Source organism: Cuculus canorus, chromosome 37, assembly GCF_017976375.1.
Source record: "Cuculus canorus isolate bCucCan1 chromosome 37, bCucCan1.pri, whole genome shotgun sequence".
In the NCBI taxonomy this organism is placed as follows: domain Eukaryota; kingdom Metazoa; phylum Chordata; class Aves; order Cuculiformes; family Cuculidae; genus Cuculus; species Cuculus canorus.
This window is the reverse complement of record NC_071437.1, coordinates 396,360-414,347: the sequence shown is the minus strand read 5'-3', so window position 1 is coordinate 414,347 and position 17,988 is coordinate 396,360. Positions and strand designations below refer to the sequence as shown.

Here is a 17,988-nt window from a genome sequence, read left to right as displayed (position 1 = left end):
GTGCACGGAATGCACCTCTGCATGCACGGAATGCGCCTCTGCGTGCATGGAATGCACCTCTGCGTGCATGAGACGCTCCTTTGCATCCACGAATCACTCCCCTGCATGCACGGAATGCTCCTGCGCATGCACGGAATGCTCCCGTGCATCCAGGAGGTGCTCCTCTGCATGCACGGAACACTCCTGTGCATCCCTGAATGGCTTCCATGCATGCACGAGATGCTCCTGTGCATCCAGGAGATGCCATGTATGCAGGAGGTGCTCCTGTGCATGCACGAAATGCTCCTGTGCATCCAGGAGATGCTCCTGTGCATGCATGAAATGCTCTTATGCATCCATTAGACACCCCTGTGCATGCACGAAATGCTCCTATGCATCCAGGAGGTGCTCCTGTGCATGCACAGGATGCTCCTATGCATCCATTAGACACTCCTGTGCATGCATGAAATGCTCTTACGCATGCATGAGACGCTCCCGTGCATCCATTCGATGCTATGCATGCACGAGATGCTCCGATGCATCCATCAGACACTCCTATGCATGCATGAGATGCTCCTGTGCATGCACGAGACGCTCCTGGGCGCGCGTGAATCAATCCTCGGCATGCACGGAATGCCCCTCTGCATGCGTGAGACACTCCTATGCACGCCTGCAGCCCCCGCGTGCATGCATGAAGTGCTCCTATGCACGCCTGCAGCCCCCAAATGCACGCAGCCTCCTGCCTGCCTGCGTGGAACCCTCCTGTGCATGCATGAAACCTCACATGCATGCACCAAACCCTCACGTGCATGCATGAACCCCCCCGTGCATGCATGAAACGCCCCCATGCATGCACCGAACCTCCCGTGCATGCATGAAACCCCCCCGTGCATGCATGAAACCTCATGTACATGCACGAAAGCCCCCCCTGCATGCACATGACCCTCCCGTGCATGCACAAACCCCCTCCTGTGCATGCAGGAACCCTCCCCATGCATGCACCAAACCCTCCCGTGCATGCACGAACCCCCCCCGTGCATGCACCAAAGCCCCAATGCATGCATTTCCCCCCCCCCCCGCATGCATCCCCCCCCCCGTTGGGTTCCGGCGCATCGGTACCTGCGTCCCCCCCCGGGCCGGGGGTGGGGGTGGGGGTGGGGGGCGCTGTGGGGCGTCGCACAACGATGACTTCGGGGCCCGGGGGGGGGCAGCGGGGGGGGCGGCTGCGGGGGGGGACCCCGAAAGTGAGGGGGAGGACCCCAAAAGTGAAGGGGGGGGAATCCCGAAAGTGGGGGGGGGGGGGACTTCAAAAGTGAGGAGGGGGCTATGGGGTGAGGGGGGGGTCAGAGAGGACCCCAAAAGTGAGGGGGGGGCTATGGGGTGAAGGGGGGGTCAGAGGGGACCCCAAAAGTGAGGGGGGGCTATAGGGTTAGAGGACACCCCAAAAGTGAGGGGGGACCCCAAAAGTGAGGGGGGGGGCTATGGGGTGAGGGGGGGGGGTCAGAGGGGACCCCAAAAGTGAGGGGGACACCACAAAAGGGGGAGGAAGGGGGGAGTCAAGGGGGGGACCTCAAAAAGTGGAGGGGGGAGGGGGGGTGATGGGGGACCCCAAAAATGGGGGGGTATGGGGGGGTCAGGGGGGACCCCAAAAGTGAAGGGGGGAGGGGGGTGTGAGTTCAGGGGGTCCCCAAGAGTTTAAAGGTGGGGTCAGGGGGTCCCCAAAGAGTTCAGGGGATCCCCAAGGGGTTGGGGGGGACAACAGGGGGTCCCCAAGGGTTCAAGGGGGGGGTCAAGGGGGTACCAAGAGCTCAGGGGGTCCCCAAGGGTTCAAGGGGGGGGGTCAGGAGGTCCCCAAGGGTTCAAAGGGGGGGTCAGGGGGTCCCCAAGAGCTCAGGGGGTCCCCAAAGAGTTCAAGGGGGGGGGGTCAGGAGGTCCCCAAGGGTTCAAAGGGGGGGTCAGGGGGTCCCCAAGAGCTCAGGGGGTCCCCAAGGGTTCAAGGGGGGGTCAGGGGGTCCCCAAGAGCTCAGGGGGTCCCCAAGGGTTCAAGGGGGGGGTCAGGGGGTCCCCAAGGGTTTAAGGGAGGGGTCAGGGGGTCCCCAAGGGTTCGGTGGGGGGGGTCAGGGGGTCCCCAAGGGTTCAAAGGGGGGGTCAGGGGGTCCCCAAAGAGTTCAAGGTGGGGGTCAGGGGGTCCCCAAGAGCTCAGGGGGTCCCCAAGGGTTCAAGGTGGGGGTCGGGGGTCCCCAAGGGCTCAAGGAGGGGGTCAGAGGGTCCCGAAGGGTTTTGGGGTGCTCACGGGTGCCGGGGGGAGCAGCGGTGCCCGTGGGGGGGGTTCCAAGGGGGATCCGCGCCGGATCGTGTCCCACAAAGCGGGTGTTGAAGCGCAGATCGGAAGCGGAATAATGATATCCGGGACCGGCGGGACAGATCTCCCGGAAACCCTCTGGAATGGGGGGGGGGGGGGGTCACCCCAAAATCTGCCCCCCAACATCCCCCACGCAGCATCCTGGGAGCATCCCTTGGGATTGGGGGGCACTGGGAGGGGTCCCAGTTATCCCAGTTTGGGGGACTGGGGGGGGGGAGAAGCTGTGGAACCCCAAATTTGCCCCATAGCACCCCAAAATCTACCCTATAGCACCCCAAAATCTACCCCCGGACCTCCAAATCTGCCCCCCAATACCCTCCACAGAGCATCCTTGGAGCATCCCTTGGGATTGGGGGGCACTGGGAGGGGTCCCAGTTATCCCAGTTTGGGGGACTGGGGGGATAAGCTGCGGAACCCCAAATTTGCCCCATAGCACCCCAAAATCTACCCCATAGCACCCCAATATCTGCCCCCAGACCCCCAAATCTGCCCCCCAACACCCCCCATGGAGCATCCTGGGAGCATCCCTTGGGATTGGGGGGCACTGGGAGGGGTCCCAGTTACCCCAGTTTGGGGGACTGGGGGGGAGAGAAGCTGCGGAACCCCAAATTTGCCCCATAGCACCCCAAAATCTGCCCTATAGCACCCCAAAATCTGCCCCCAGACCCCCAAATCTGCCCCCCAACATCCCCCACTGAGCGTCCTTGGAGCATCCCTTGGGATTGGGGGGCACTGGGAGGGGTCCCAGTTATCCCAGTTTGGGGGACTGGGGGGGGGGGAGAAGCTGCGGAACCCCAAATTTGCCCCATAGCACCCCCAAATCTGCCCCCAGACCCTCAAATCTGCCCCCCAACCTCCCCCATGGAGCATCCTTGGAGCATCCCTTGGGATTGGGGGGCACTGGGAGGGGTCCCAGTTATCCCAGTTTGGGGGACTGGGGGGGGGGGGCGAAGCTGCGGAACCCCAAATTTGCCCCATAGCACCCCCAAATCTGCCCCCAGACCCTCAAATCTGCCCCCCAACCTCCCCCATGGAGCATCCTTGGAGCATCCCTTGGGATTGGGGGGCACTGGGAGGGGTCCCAGTTATCCCAGTTTGGGGGACTGGGGGGGGAGAAGCTGTGGAACCTCAAATTTGCCCCATAGCACCCCAACATCTGCCCCCAGACCCCCAAGCCTGCCCCCCAACCTCCCCCCCGGAGCATCTCCATGGCCGATGGGACGGGACGGGAGGTGGGGTGGCGGTTGCCGGAGGAGGCGTTTTGGGGTCCCACCAGAGCCGAAGGGGGGGCAGCGGGTGCAGGCGTCCCCCCAGGCTTTGCCGACGCGGCTGCAGCAGCAGATCTGGCGGGTGATGTTCCTCAGGGTGGGAAGAGCACAACGGCCTTCCCGGATGATCCGATAGCACGGCCCCCGCGCCTCCGAGAGGACCTGGTGGGCTGGGGGGGGCGTGCCGTGAGGGGCATCCATCCCATCCCATTCATCCCCATCCATCACATCCCATCCCATCCCACACACCATCCATCCCATCCATCCCCACTGCATCCATCCCAACCATCCCATCCATCCCCACCCCATCCATCCCATCCCATCCATCCCATCCCATCCATCCTCATCCATCCCATCCATCCCCACCCCATCCATCCCATCCCATCCATCCCCATCCATCTCCATCCCATCCATCCCATCCATCCCCATCCCATCCATCCCCATCCATCTCCATCCCATCCATCCCATCCATCCCCATCCCATCCATCCCCATCACATCCATCCCATCCATCTCCATCCCATCCATCCCATCCATCCCCATCCCATCCATCCCCATCCCATCCATCCCATCCATCTCCATCCCATCCCATCCATCCCCATCCCATCCATCCCCATCCCATCCATCCCCATCCCATCCATCCCATCCATCTCCATCCCATCCATCCCATCCATCCCCATCCCATCCCATCCCATCCATCCCATCCCATCCCATCCATCCCATCCATCCCCATCCCATCCATCCCATCCATCTCCATCCCATCCATCCCCATCCCATCCCATCCCATCCATCCCCATCACATCCATCCCAACCATCCCATCCCATCCATCCCATCCATCTCCATCCCATCCCATCCACCCCAACCATCCCATCCCATCCATCCCATCCCATCCCACCCCATCCCATCCATCCCCATCACATCCATCCCATCCCATACATCCCCACCCCATCCCATCCATCCCATCCATCCCATCCCATCCCATCCCATCCATCCCCATCCCATCCATCCCATCCATCCCATCCCATACATCCCCATCCCATCCATCCCATCCATCCCATCCCATCCATCCCATCCCATTCCCATCACATCCATCCCCATCCCATCCATCCCATCCCATCCACCCCAACCATCCCATCCCATCCCATCCATCCCATCCCATTCCCATCACATCCATCCCCATCCCATCCATCCCATCCATCCCATCCATTCCATCCCATCCCATCCCATCCACCCCAACCATCCCATCCCATCCCATCCATCCCATCCCATCCATCCCATCCCATCCATCCCCATCCCATTCCATCCCATCCCATCCACCCCATCCATCCCATTCCATCCCATCCCAATCCCCAATCCCCAATCCCACCCCAATCCCCCAATCTCTACCCTAATCCCCCCAATCCCCCCCAATCCCCCCCCAATCCCCCCTCATCCCACCCCAATCCCACCCCAATCCCCCCCAATCCCCACCCCAATCCCACCCCAATCCCCCCAATCCCTACCCCAATCCCCCCCAATCCCCCCCAATCCCCCCCAATCCCCACCCCAATCCCACCCCAATCCCCCCAATCCCTACCCCAATCCCCCCCAATCCCCCCAATCCCCACCCCAATCCCCCCAATCCCCCCCAATCCCCCCTAATCCCACCCCAATCCCTACCCTAATCCCCCCCAGTCCCCCCCAGTCCCCCCCTAATCCCCCCAATCCCCCCCAATCCCACCCCAATCCCCCCCAATCCCCCCAATCCCCACCCCAATCCCCCCAATCCCCCCCAATCCCCCCGAATCCCACCCCAATCCCCCCCAATCCCCCCAATCCCCCCTAATACCCCTGAATCCCCCCCAATTCCCCCCTAATCCCCCCCTAATCCCCCCCCAATCCCCCCCCAGTCCCCCCCAATTCCCCCCTAATCCCCCTATCCCACCCTAATCCCACCCCAATCCCCCCTAATCTCCCCCAATCCCCCTGAATCCCCCCCAATCCCCCCAATTCCCCCCAGTCCCCCCAGTCCCCCCCAGTCCCCTCACAGATGCAGGAGGCGCGGGAGGAGTCGAGCAGGAAGCCGGGGGGGCACAGACAGGCGAAGCTGCCGCGGGTGTTGGTGCAGACGCCGCGCTGGCACAGAGCCCCCCCCCGGCACTCGTCCACGTCTGGGGGGGCACGGGGGGGGCACAGGGGGGGTCACACTCCCACACCGACCCCCAAAAACACCCCCCGGCCCCATAGAACCCCCCCCCCGACCCACAGAGACACCCCCAGATCCTCAGAGACCCCCATAGACCCCCTTTGACCCCCATAGACCCTCTATAGACCCCCATGAGCCCCCCCAGACCCCCCAGTCCCCCCCTTTGACCCCCGTAAGTCCCCCCAGACCCCCATAGACTACCATAGATCCCCCTCTGACCCCCATAGACCCCCCAAGATCCTCACAGACCCCCCCAGACCCCCATGGACCCTCCTCTGATCCCCATAGACCTCCCATGAGCCCCCATAGACCCTCTATAGACCCCCATGAGCCCCCCCCAGACCCCCCAGTCCCCCCCTTTGACCCCCGTAAGTCCCCCCAGACCCCCATAGACTACCATAGATCCCCCACTGACCCCCATAGACCCCCATGAGCCCCCCCAGACCCCCCCTTTGACCCCCATAGACCCCCCCAGACCCCCATGGACCCTCCTCTGATCCCCATAGACCTCCCATGAGCCCCCATAGACCCTCTATAGACCCCCATGAGCCCCCCCCAGACCCCCCAGTCCCCCCCTTTGACCCCCGTAAGCCCCCCCAGACCCCCATAGACTACCATAGATCCCCCTCTGACCCCATAGACCCCCCAAGATCCTCATAGACCCCCCCAGACCCCCATGGACCCTCCTCTGATCCCCATAGACCTCCCATGAGCCCCCATAGACCCTCTATAGACCCCCATGAGCCCCCCCAGACCCCTCCTTTGACCCCCATAAGCCCCCCCAAAACCTCATAGACCACCCTCTGAACCCCATAGACCCCCATAAGCCCCCCCAGATGCTCATAGACCCCCCCAGACCCCCATAGACCCCCCTCTGACCCCCACAGACCCCCATAGACCCCCATAGACCCCACCAGACCCCCCCTTTGACCCCCCATAAGCCCCCCAGACCCTCATAGACCCCCCCAGACCCCCATAGACCCCCCATGAGCCCCCCCAGTCCCCCCCCTTTGACCCCCATAAGCCCCCCCAGACCCTCATAGACCCCCACAGACCCCCATAGACCCCCCTCTGACCCCCATAGACCCCCATGAGCTCCCCCAGACCCCCCCAAGTCACCGCCTTTGACCCCCATAAGCCCCCCCAGACCCCCATAGACTCCCCATAGACCCCCATAGACTCCCCCAGACCCCCTCTAGACTACCATAGACCCCCCTCTGACCCCCCTGAGCCCCCCCAGATCCCCCCAGTCCCCCCCCTTTGACCCCCATAAGCCCCCCCCAGACCCTCATAGACCCCCACAGACCCCCATAGACTACCACAGACCCCCCTCTGACCCCCATAGACTACCATAGGACCCCCCCAGAGCCCCCCCCGGACCCCCATAAACTACCATAGACCCCCCTCTGACCCCCATAGACCCCCATGAGCCCCCCCAGTCCCCCCCTTTGACCCCCATAAGCCCCCCCATACCCCCCAGACCCCCCTCTGACCCCCATAGACCCCCCCCAGACCCCCCTCTGACCCCCATAAGCCCCCATAGACCCCCCAGACCCCTCTCTGACCCCCATAGACCCCCATAGACCCCCCTCTGACCCCCATAGACCCCTATGAGCCCCCATAGACCCCCCCAGACCCCTCTCTGACCCCCATAGACCCCCCCCAGACCCCCCCGGACCCCTCTCTGACCCCCATAGACCCCCCCTCTGACCCCCATAGACCCCTATGAGCCCCATAGACCCCCCAAGACCCCTCTCTGACCCCCATAGACCCCTATGAGCCCCCATAGACCCCCCCCCAGACCCCCCCGGACCCCCATAGACCCCCCCCCTCTGACCCCCATAGACCCCCCCCAGACCCCTCCGGACCCCTCTCTGACCCCCACAGACTCCCCCCAGACCCCCATGAGCCCCCATAGACCCCCCCAGTCCCCCCCCTTTGACCCCCATAGACCCCTCTCTGACACCCATAGACCCCCATAGACCCCTCCAGACCCCTCTCTGACCCCCATAGACCCCCCCCTCTGACCCCCATAGACCCCTATGAGCCCCCATAGACCCCCCCAGACCCCTCTCTGACCCCCATAGACCCCCTCTCTGACCCCCATAGACCCCTATGAGCCCCCATAGACCCCCCCAGACCCCTCTCTGACCCCCATAGACCCCCCTCTGACCCCCATAGACCCCTATGAGCCCCCATAGACCCCCACAGACCCCTCTCTGACCCCCATAGACCCCTATGAGCCCCCATAGACCCCCCCCAGACCCCCCCAGACCCCTCTCTGATCCCCATAGACCCCTCTCTGACCCCCATAGACCCCTATGAGCCCCCATAGACCCCCCCAGACCCCTCTCTGATCCCCATAGACCCCTCTCTGACCCCCATAGACCCCTATGAGCCCCCATAGACCCCCCCAGACCCCTCTCTGACCCCCATAGACCCCCCTCTGACCCCCACAGACCCCCCCGGACCCCTCTCTGACCCCCATAGACCCCCCCTCTGACCCCCATAGACCCCTATGAGCCCCCATAGAACCCCCAAGACCCCTCTCTGACCCCCATAGACCCCTATGAGCCCCCATAGACCCCCCCCCCAGACCCCCATAGACCCCCCCCTCTGACCCCCATAGACCCCCCCCAGACCCCCATGAGCCCCCATAGACCCCCCCCAGTCCCCCCCCTTTGACCCCCATAGACCCCTCTCTGACACCCATAGACCCCCATAGACCCCTCCGGACCCCTCTCTGACCCCCATAGACCCCCCCTTTGACCCCCATAGACCCCCCTCTGACCCCCTCTGACCCCCATAGACCCCTCCCCAGACCCCCCCCCCCCCCACTGACCCACACAGGACCCATTGACGTTGTGGAAGCCCTGCGGACACGACCCCTCGCGCTGCTCCACACCTCGAGGAAGGATTTGGGGGGGTTAAAAATGAGCTGTTTCCACACCCCCCCCCCCCTCCTCCCAGTTCCCCCCCAGTCCTTACTGGGATGCCCAGTGCAGGGGTGGCACTCGCGGACCCCCCAGGCCACACCGGCCCCGCGGCAGCAAACGGCTCGAGTGCGGAGACCGGGGAGGGGGGAGCTGCACTGGGGGGGGGGAAAGGGTTAGAGACCCCCCCTGAACCCCAAAACCCTCCCCTGCACCCCAAATATCCCCCCGGACCCCAAAAACTCCCTCCACAGCCCCCCAAATCCCCACCTCCCCCCAGCACCCACAGACCCCTCAAAGTCATAGAGCTGCACTGAGGGGGGGGAAAGGGTTAGAGACCCCCCCTGCACCCCAAAACCCTCCCCTGCACCCCAAATCCCCCTCTGAATCCCAAAAACCCCCTCCACAGCCCCCCAAATCCCCACCCCCCCCAGCACCCACAGACCCCTCAAAGTCATAGAGCTGCACTGAGGGGGGGGGGAAAGGGTTAGAGACCCCCCCTGAACCCCAAAACCCTCCCCTGCACCCCGAAGCCCCCTCCAGAGCCCCCCCAGATCACCCCCAGCACCCCAAAGCCCCCTCCAGAGCCCCCCCAGATCCCCCCAGCACCCCAAATCCCCCTTCAGAGCCCCCCCAGATCCCCCCATCACCCCAAATCCCCCTCCAGATTCCCCCAGCACCCCAAATCCCCCTCCAGAGCCCCCCCAGCACCCCAAATGCCCCTCCAGAGCCCCCACAGATTCCCCCATCACCCCAAATCCCCCCCATAACCCCCCCAGATCCCCTCCAGCACCCCAAATCCCCCTCCAGAGCCCCCCAGCCCCCCAAATCCCCCTCTAGAGCCCCCCCAGATCCCCCCAGCACCCCAAATCCCCCCTCATAACCCCCCCAGATCCCCTCCAGCACCCCAAATGCCCCTCTAGAGCCCCCCCCGAGCCCCCCCAGCACTCCAAATCCCCCTTCAGAGCCCCCCCAGATCCTCCCAGCACCCCAAATCCCCCTCCAGATTCCCCCATCACCCCAAATACCCCTCTAGAGCCCCCCCAGATCCCCCCAGCACCCCAAATCCCCCCTCATAACCCCCCCAGATCCCCCCCAACACCCCAAATCCCCCCCATAACCCCCCCAGAGCCCCCCAGCACCCCAAATCCCCCTCCAGAGCCCCCCCAGATCCCCCCCAGCACCCCAAAGCCCCCTCCAGATCCCCCCAGATCCCTCCAGCACCCCAAATCCCCTTCCAGAGCCCCCCCAGATCCCCCCATCACCCCAAATCCCCCTCCAGATTCCCCCATCACCCCAAATCCCCCTTCAGAGCCCCCCAGATCCCCTCCAGCACCCCAAATCCCCCTCCAGAGCCCCCCCAGCACCCCAAATGCCCCTCTAGAGCCCCCCCCGAGCCCCCCCAGCCCCCCAATTCCCCCCCCCGGGTGGGGGTCTCACCTCTCCCCCCCTCAGTTCCCTGAAGCAGTAGCCGTACCCCCCCCCTTCCTCCTGGGGGGGCACTCGGGGGCTGCTCTGGGCCAGCACGCGGTACCCCCGGGGGGCTGGGGGGGCCCCTTTGGGGGGGGCCGGGGGGGGGTCCTCCTCCTCCTCCTCGCCCCCCCCCCCGCACCCGTTCCACTTGGTGGATGAGGATGGAGGCTTCGGGGGGGTGTTCCACGTGGATGCTCACCATGGACTGCACCCCTGGGGGGGCACGGGGGGGCTGAGGGGGGGCTGAGGGGGGGCTATGGGGGGGGCTAAGGGGGCTGAGGAGGGGGCTGTGGGGCTATGGGGGGGCTGAGGGGGGGCTACGGGGGCTGAGGAGGGGGCTATGGGGGGGCTATGGGGGGGGCTATGGGGGCTCAGGAGGGGGCTATGGGGGCTGGGGGGGCTGAGGGGGGGCTATGGGGGCTCAGGAGGGGGCTATGGGGGCACGGGGGGCTATGGGGGGGCTATGGGTGCTGAGGGGGGGCTATGGGGGGGCTATGGGTGCTGGGGGGCACGGGGGGGCTCTGGGGGGGCTGAGGGGGGCTATGGGGGGCTATGGGGGCTGGGGGGTGCTATGGGGGGGCTGTGGTGGGCTGAGGAGGGGGCTATGTGGTGCTATGGGGGGGCTGAGGGGGGCTATGGGTGCTGGGGGGTGCTATGGGGGGGCTATGGGTGCTGGGGGGGCTCAGTGGGGGCTATGGGGGCTCAGTGGGGGCTATGGGGGGGCTTAGAGGGGGCTTATGGGGGGGCTGGGGGTGCTATGGGGGGGCTGATGGGCGGCTATGGGTGCTGAGGCGGGGACTGAGGGGGGGCTATGGGTGCTGAGGGGGGGACTGAGGGGGGGCTATGGGTGCTGGGGGGCACTGGGGGGGACACTGGGGGGGCTATGGGGTGCTATGGGGGGGCTGAGGAGGGGGCTATGGGTGCTGGGGGGGCTATGGGGGGGCTATGGGGTGCTAGTGGGGGGCTATGGGGGCTGGGAATAGGAACTGGGAACACTGGGAATGGGAAGTTGGTGCTGGGAATGGGGAACTGGGGGCACTGGGAATGGGGATGGGGACACTGGGAATGGGGAGAGGAGGGGCTGTGGGAACTGGGAATGGGAACTGGGGGCACTGGGAATGGGGAACTGAGGGGGATGGGAACTGGGGGCACTGGGAATGGGATGTTGGTGCTGGGAATGGGGACTGGGAGCACTGGGAATGGGATGTTGGTGCTGGGAATGGGGACTGGGAGCACTGGGAATGGGATGTTGGTGCTGGGAATGGGGACTGGGAGCACTGGGAATGGGATGGGGACACTGGGAATGGGAAAATGGACACTGGGAATGGGAAAAGGGACACTGGGAATGGGGACAGGAGGGGCTGTGGGTGCTGGGAATGGGACAGGATACTGGGAATGGGAACTGGGGGCACTGGGAATGGGACAGGATACTGGGAATGGGAACTGGGGGCACTGGGAATGGGAACTGGGGACACTGGGAATGGGACAGGATACTGGGAATAGGGAAAGGGACACTGGGAGTGGGGATGGGAGAGGATGTGGGTGCTGGGAATGGGAACTGGGAGCACTGGGAGTGGGAATAGGGACACTGGGAATGGGAACTGGGGGCACTGGGAATGGGAATAGGGACACTGGGAATGGGGAACTGGGAGCACTGGGAATGGGGACACTGGGAATGGGAACTGGGAGCACTGGGAATGGGAACTGGGGACACTGGGAATGGGACAGGATACTGGGAATAGGGAAAGGGACACTGGGAGTGGGGATGGGAGAGGATGTGGGTGCTGGGAATGGGAACTGGGAGCACTGGGAGTGGGAATAGGGACACTGGGAATGGGAACTGGGGGCACTGGGAATGGGAATAGGGACACTGGGAATGGGGAACTGGGAGCACTGGGAATGGGGACACTGGGAATGGGAACTGGGGGCACTGGGAATGGGAATAGGGACACTGGGAATGGGAACTGGGGGCACTGGGAATGGGAATAGGGACACTGGGAATGGGGAACTGGGAGCACTGGGAATGGGGACACTGGGAATGGGAACTGGGAGCACTGGGAGTGGGAATAGGGACACTGGGAATGGGAACTGGGGGCACTGGGAATGGGAATAGGGACACTGGGAATGGGGAACTGGGAGCACTGGGAATGGGGACACTGGGAATGGGAACTGGGGACACTGGGAATGGGGGTGTCCTCACCGTCCTCCTCCTCGCGGTGGTTGGCCAGCGGCAGCGTGTAGACCGACTGCATGAGCTCCTGGGGTCCCCCCTGGTTTTGGGGCCCCCCCTGGTTTTGGGGCCCCCCCGGGTTTTGGGGTCCCCCCCGGGTGCCGTTGACCGGGAGGTGACAGAATTTTCCGGTGAATTGGGGGGGACAAACGCAGGTGTCGCGGCGGGAGCAGAGCCCCCCGTGGAGGCAGAGCAGCGGGCAGAGCACTGCGGGGAGACGGGGGGACCCCAACAGCTGGGGGGGACCCCAACAGCTGGGGGGGAACGGGGAGATGGGGGGACCCCAACAGCTGGGGGGGAACGGGGAGACATGGGGGGGACCCCAACAGCTGGGGGGAATGGGGAGATAGGGGGGACCCCAACAGCTGGGGGGAACGGGGAGATGGGGGGACCCCAACAGCTGGGGGGGAACGGGGAGATGGGGGGACCCCAACAGCTGGGGGGGAACGGGGAGATAGGGGGGGACCCCAACAGCTGGGGGGAATGGGGAGATAGGGGGGACCCCAACAGCTGGGGGGAACGGGGAGATAGGGGGGGACCCCAATAGATGGAGGGGAACGGGGAGACATGGGGGGACCCCAATAGATGGAGGGGAACGGGGAGACATGGGGGGACCCCAACAGCTGGGGGGGAACGGGGAGATATGGGGGACCCCAATAGATGGGGGGGAACAGGGAGATATGGGGGACCCCAATAGATGGGGGGGAACAGGGAGATATGGGGGACCCCAATAGATGGAGGGGAACGGGGAGACATGGGGGACCCCAATATCTGGGGGGGACCCATGGAGATGGGATGGGAGCCAAACATCTGGGGGGGTCTTAAGGACCTGGAATGGGACCCAGAGGTTTTGATGGGACCCAACGGTCTTGGTGGGACCCATGGAGATGGGATGGGATCCATGGAGATGGGATGGGATCCATGGAGATGGGATGGGATCCACGGAGATGGGATGGGATCCGTGGAGATGGGATGGGATCCATGGGGTTGGGATGGGATCCATGGGGTTGGGATGGGACCCATGGAGATGGGATGGGATCCTGGGGTTGGGATGGGATCCATGGGGTTGGGATGGGATCCGTGGAGATGGGATGGGACCCATGGGTCTTGATGGGACCCACGGAGATGGGATGGGACCCACGGAGATGGGATGGGACCCATGGGTCTCGATGGGACCCATGGAGATGGGATGGGACCCACGGAGCTGGGATGGGACCCCGGGGTCTTGATGGGACCCATGGAGCTGGGATGGAACCTATGGAGATGGGATGGAACCCAGGGGTCACGATGGGAACCCATGGAGCTGGGATAGGAACCAGGGGTTGGGATGGGACCCAGGGGTCTCCATGGGACCCAAGGAGCTGGGATGGAATCCAGAGGTCTTGATGGGACCCACGGAGCTGGGATGGGACCCATGGGTCTCCATGGGACCCATGGAGATGGGATGGGATCCACGGAGCTGGGATGGGACCCAGGGGTTGGGATGGGGCCCAGGGGTTGGGATGGGAGCCTGGGGTCACGATGGAACCCATGGAGCTGGGATGGGAGCCTGGGGTCTCCATGGGACCCACAGAGCTGGGATGGGATCCAGAGGTCTTGATGGGACCCACGGGTCTCTATGGGACCTATGGAGGTGGGAAGGGATGGGATGGGATGGGACCCATGGGTCAGGAAGGGACCCAGACATCTGGGTGGGACCCGCGGAGCTGGGAAGGGACCTATGGAGCTGGGAAGGGACCTATGGAGATGGGATGGGACCCATAGAGCTGGGATGGGACCCAGGGGTCTCCATGGGACCCATGGAGCTGGGAAGGGACCCAGAGGTCTCCACGGGACCCATGGAGGTGGGATGGAACCCAGGGGTTGGGATGGGACCCACAGAGGTGGGATGGAACCCAGGGGTCTCCATGGGACCTATGGAGGTGGGGTGGGACCCAGGGGTCTCCATGGGACCCATGGAGCTGGGATGGAACCCAGGGGTCTCCATGGGACCCATGGAGCTGGGATGGAACCCAGGGGTCTCCATGGGACCTATGGAGGTGGGATGGAACCCAGGGGTTGGGATGGGACCTATGGAGGTGGGATGGAACCCAGGGGTTGGGATGGGACCTATGGAGGTGGGATGGAACCCAGGGGTTGGGATGGGACCCACGGAGGTGGGATGGAACCCAGGGGTCTCCATGGGACCCATGGAGCTGGGATGGGACCCAGGGGTCTCCATGGGACCCACGGAGGTGGGATGGAACCCAGGGGTTGGGATGGGACCCACGGAGATGGGATGGAACCCAGGGGTCTCCATGGGACCCACAGAGCTGGGATGGGACCCATGGGTCAGGAAGGGACCTATGGAGGTGGGATGGGACCCAGGGGTCTCCCTGGGACCCATGGAGGTGGGATGGAACCCAGGGGTCTCCATGGGACCCATGGAGCTGGGATGGGACCCAGGGGTCTCCATGGGACCCACGGAGGTGGGAAGGGATGGGGTGGGACCCATGGGTCGGGAAGGGACTCAGCCGCCTGGGTGGGACGGCCGGAGCCGGGCAGGGCCCCAGCGGGCGAGTGCCAAACTTTCTGGGGGCCCCAGTGTTTACGTCTCTGAATTCCCGGCGTTTTCCAGCCGGGATGGGATGAGCTCATGGGCTGCGTGGGTGGGATGGGGCCCCACCTTCCCCTTCCCCCCCCCCAGCACCCAGCACCCCCCCAAGTGTCCCAGAGCCCCCCCAGAGCCCCCCCAGCACCCAGCACCCCCCCAAGTGTCCCAGAGCCCCCCCAGAGCCCCCCAGAGCCCAGCACCCCCCCAAGTGTCCCAGAGCCCCCCCAGAGCCCCCCCCGCACCCCGAGTGTCCCAGAGCCCCCCCCGAGCCCCCCCGCACCCCGAGTGTCCCAGAGCCCCTCCAGAGCCCCCCCCGCACCCCGAGTGTCCCAGAGCCCCCCCAGAGCCCCCCCCGCACCCCGAGTGTCCCAGAGCCCCCCCAGAGCCCCCTCTGCACCCCGAGTGTCCCAGAGCCCCCCCAGAGCCCCCCCCGCACCCCGAGTGTCCCAGAGCCCCCCCAGAGCCCCCCAGCACCCCCCCGAGTGTCCCAGAGTCCCCTCAGAGCCCCCCCAGAGCCCCCCCGCACCCCGAGTGTCCCAAAGCCCCCCAGAGCCCCCCCTGCACCCCGAGTGTCCCAGAGCCCCCCCAGAGCCCCCAGTTCCACCGGACCCCCCCCCATCCTCAGGGTTCCGGACCTCCTCTAATTACCGGACACCCCCTTTAATTACCGGACCCCCCCTCTAATTACCGGACACCCCCTCCCCAGAGTTCCAGCCCCCCTCCCATCACCGGACACCCCCTCCCCGGGGTTCCAGACCCCCTCCCGTTACCGGACACCCCCTCTCGGGGGTTCCAGACCCCCTCCCGTTACCGGACACCCCCTCCCATCACCGGACACCCCCTCCCCGGGGTTCCAGACCCCCTCCCGTTACCGGACACCCCCTCTCGGGGGTTCCAGACCCTCTCCCGTTACCGGACACCCCCTCCCATCACCGGACACCCCCTCCCCGGGGTTCCAGACCCTCTCCCGTTACCGGACACCCCCTCCCCGGGGTTGCACCCCCCCTCCCCGCACTGACCGAGCCTGAACCCGGCCCCCCCGGGCGGGGGGCGGCCGCTCTCCAGGACAGTGCCGTTATCGGCGGGGCAGAAGCGGCCGCAGCGACCCCCGGAGCAGCGGAGCCGACACCGGGGGGGGTCGAGGAGCAACCGGAGCCGCGGGGGACCGGGACCGGGGACCGCCAGGGCGGCGGCGGCCACGGCCAAGAGCAGCGCGGGGCCCATCGCCGCGAGTCGGGGCTGCGGCTGCGGCTGCCGCGGGGGCGGGGCTAAAGGCAGGGGGCGGGGCCGACGGCACCGCCTCATTCATAGAGGGGCCACGGGGGGCGTGGCTTAGGGAGGGGGGCGTGGCAAACGGCACTGCCCCAGGCACTGAGAGGCTTTGGAGGGCGTGGCTTACGGTGGGGGCGTGGCTTGGGGGCGTGACAAACGGCACTGCCCCATTCATAGGGGGCTTTGGGGCGTGGCTTAGGGAGGGGGCGTGACAAACGGCACCGCCCCATTCATAGAGCTGGGGGTTGGGGGCGTGGCCTCGCGGAAAGGGGCGTGGTCTTAGGGGCGAGGGGGGGTGGACAAAGGTACTGTCCCGTTCGCGGAGGGGGGCGAAGGGCGTGGTCTCATGGAAGGGCGTGGCCTTTGGGCCCCCCCGAAACCCCCAATGACCCCCCAAAACCCCCCAATGACCCTCAATGACCCCCAAAACCCCCATTGACCCCCAACCCCCCCAAAGCCCTCAATGCCCCCCATTTCCCACCCCCCCAATTGCCCCAAATGACCCCAATTGCCCCCAATGACCCCCCAAAGCCCTCAGTGCCCCCCAATTGCCCCCCAATGTCCCCCAATTGCCCCCCCAAAGCCCTCAATGCCCCCCAATTCCCCCCCAATGTCCCCCAATTGCCCCCCCAAAGCCCTCAGTGCCCCCCAATTGCCCCCCAATGTCCCCCAATTGCCCCCCCAAAGCCCTCAATGCCCCCCCCCCCGTGTGGGGGGGCAGATTCAGGGGTGTCCCCCCCTTTATTTTGGGGGGGTTCGGTGCAGTGGGGGTTTATTACATTTCTACAGTCACAGCGCGGCAATGGGGGGGACCCCAAAAATATTGGGGGGGGGGGGACGGAGGGGGGGGGGAGTGCTTGAGGGAGGGTTGGGTTTTTTTGGGGTGATTTCCCTGGATTTTGGTAAAGGCTTCAGAAATACATCGTTTAATCCCCCCCTCCCCCCAAATTTGGGGACCCCCCCCCCCCCCGGGTTAAATTGATAGGACCCCCCCCTTAATTAATGGGAACCCCTCTAATTCATGGGGACCCCCCCCTAATTGATAGGAACGCCCCTAATTAATGGGAACCCCTGAAATTAATGGGACACCCCCTAATTAATGGGGAACCTCCCCTAATTCAGGAGGACCCCCCAAATTAATGGGAACCCCTCTAATTCATGGGGACCCCCCAACTAATAGGACCCCCCCCAATTAATGGGAAGCCCCCCTAATTAGTGGGGAACCCCCCCTAATTAATGGGGACCCCCTAATTAATGGGGACCCTCCTAATTAATGGGGAACCCTGAAATTAATGGGAACCCCCCTAATTCATGGGGACCCCCTTTAATTAATGGGGAATCCCCCTAATTAATGGGGACCCCCCCAAATTAATGGGAACCCCTGAAATTAAGGGGAACCCCTCTAATTCATGGGGACCCCCCCTAATTAATGGGGTCCCCTCCTCGATATTGGAGACCCCCCCCAGCTCTATGGCTTTTGTATGGGGGGAAAAGGGGGGGCTGAGGGGGGACCCCAATATCGAGGGGAGGGCACAAAGCTTTGGGGGGGACCCCAGATTTGGGGAGAGAAACCTGGAATTTGGGGGTCTCCAAGATTTTTGGGGGGTCACAAGTTTAGGGGGACCCCGAAAATGGGGTGGGGGGAGGTCCAAAAGTGGGGGGGGACCCCAAAAGTGAGTGGGGGGACCCCAAAA

At 64.8% G+C, this 17,988-nt stretch overlaps 1 protein-coding gene across 1 annotated transcript in view; it reads right to left on the bottom strand.

Annotated features, from left to right (window-relative positions):
• Positions 1 to 16,278, bottom strand: part of LOC104057992 (latent-transforming growth factor beta-binding protein 4-like) — a 39,277-nt gene extending 22,999 nt beyond the window's left edge. Inside the window, 10 exon segments of the mRNA XM_054052834.1 lie at positions 1,099 to 1,202; positions 2,269 to 2,419; positions 3,615 to 3,779; positions 5,636 to 5,758; positions 8,636 to 8,698; positions 8,782 to 8,884; positions 10,167 to 10,329; positions 10,331 to 10,412; positions 12,400 to 12,636; positions 16,042 to 16,278. Coding sequence (XP_053908809.1) covers positions 1,099 to 1,202; positions 2,269 to 2,419; positions 3,615 to 3,779; positions 5,636 to 5,758; positions 8,636 to 8,698; positions 8,782 to 8,884; positions 10,167 to 10,329; positions 10,331 to 10,412; positions 12,400 to 12,636; positions 16,042 to 16,246 — 1,396 coding nt within the window. The 5' untranslated portion in view covers positions 16,247 to 16,278.
• Between the last annotated feature and the right edge of the window lie 1,710 nt (positions 16,279 to 17,988).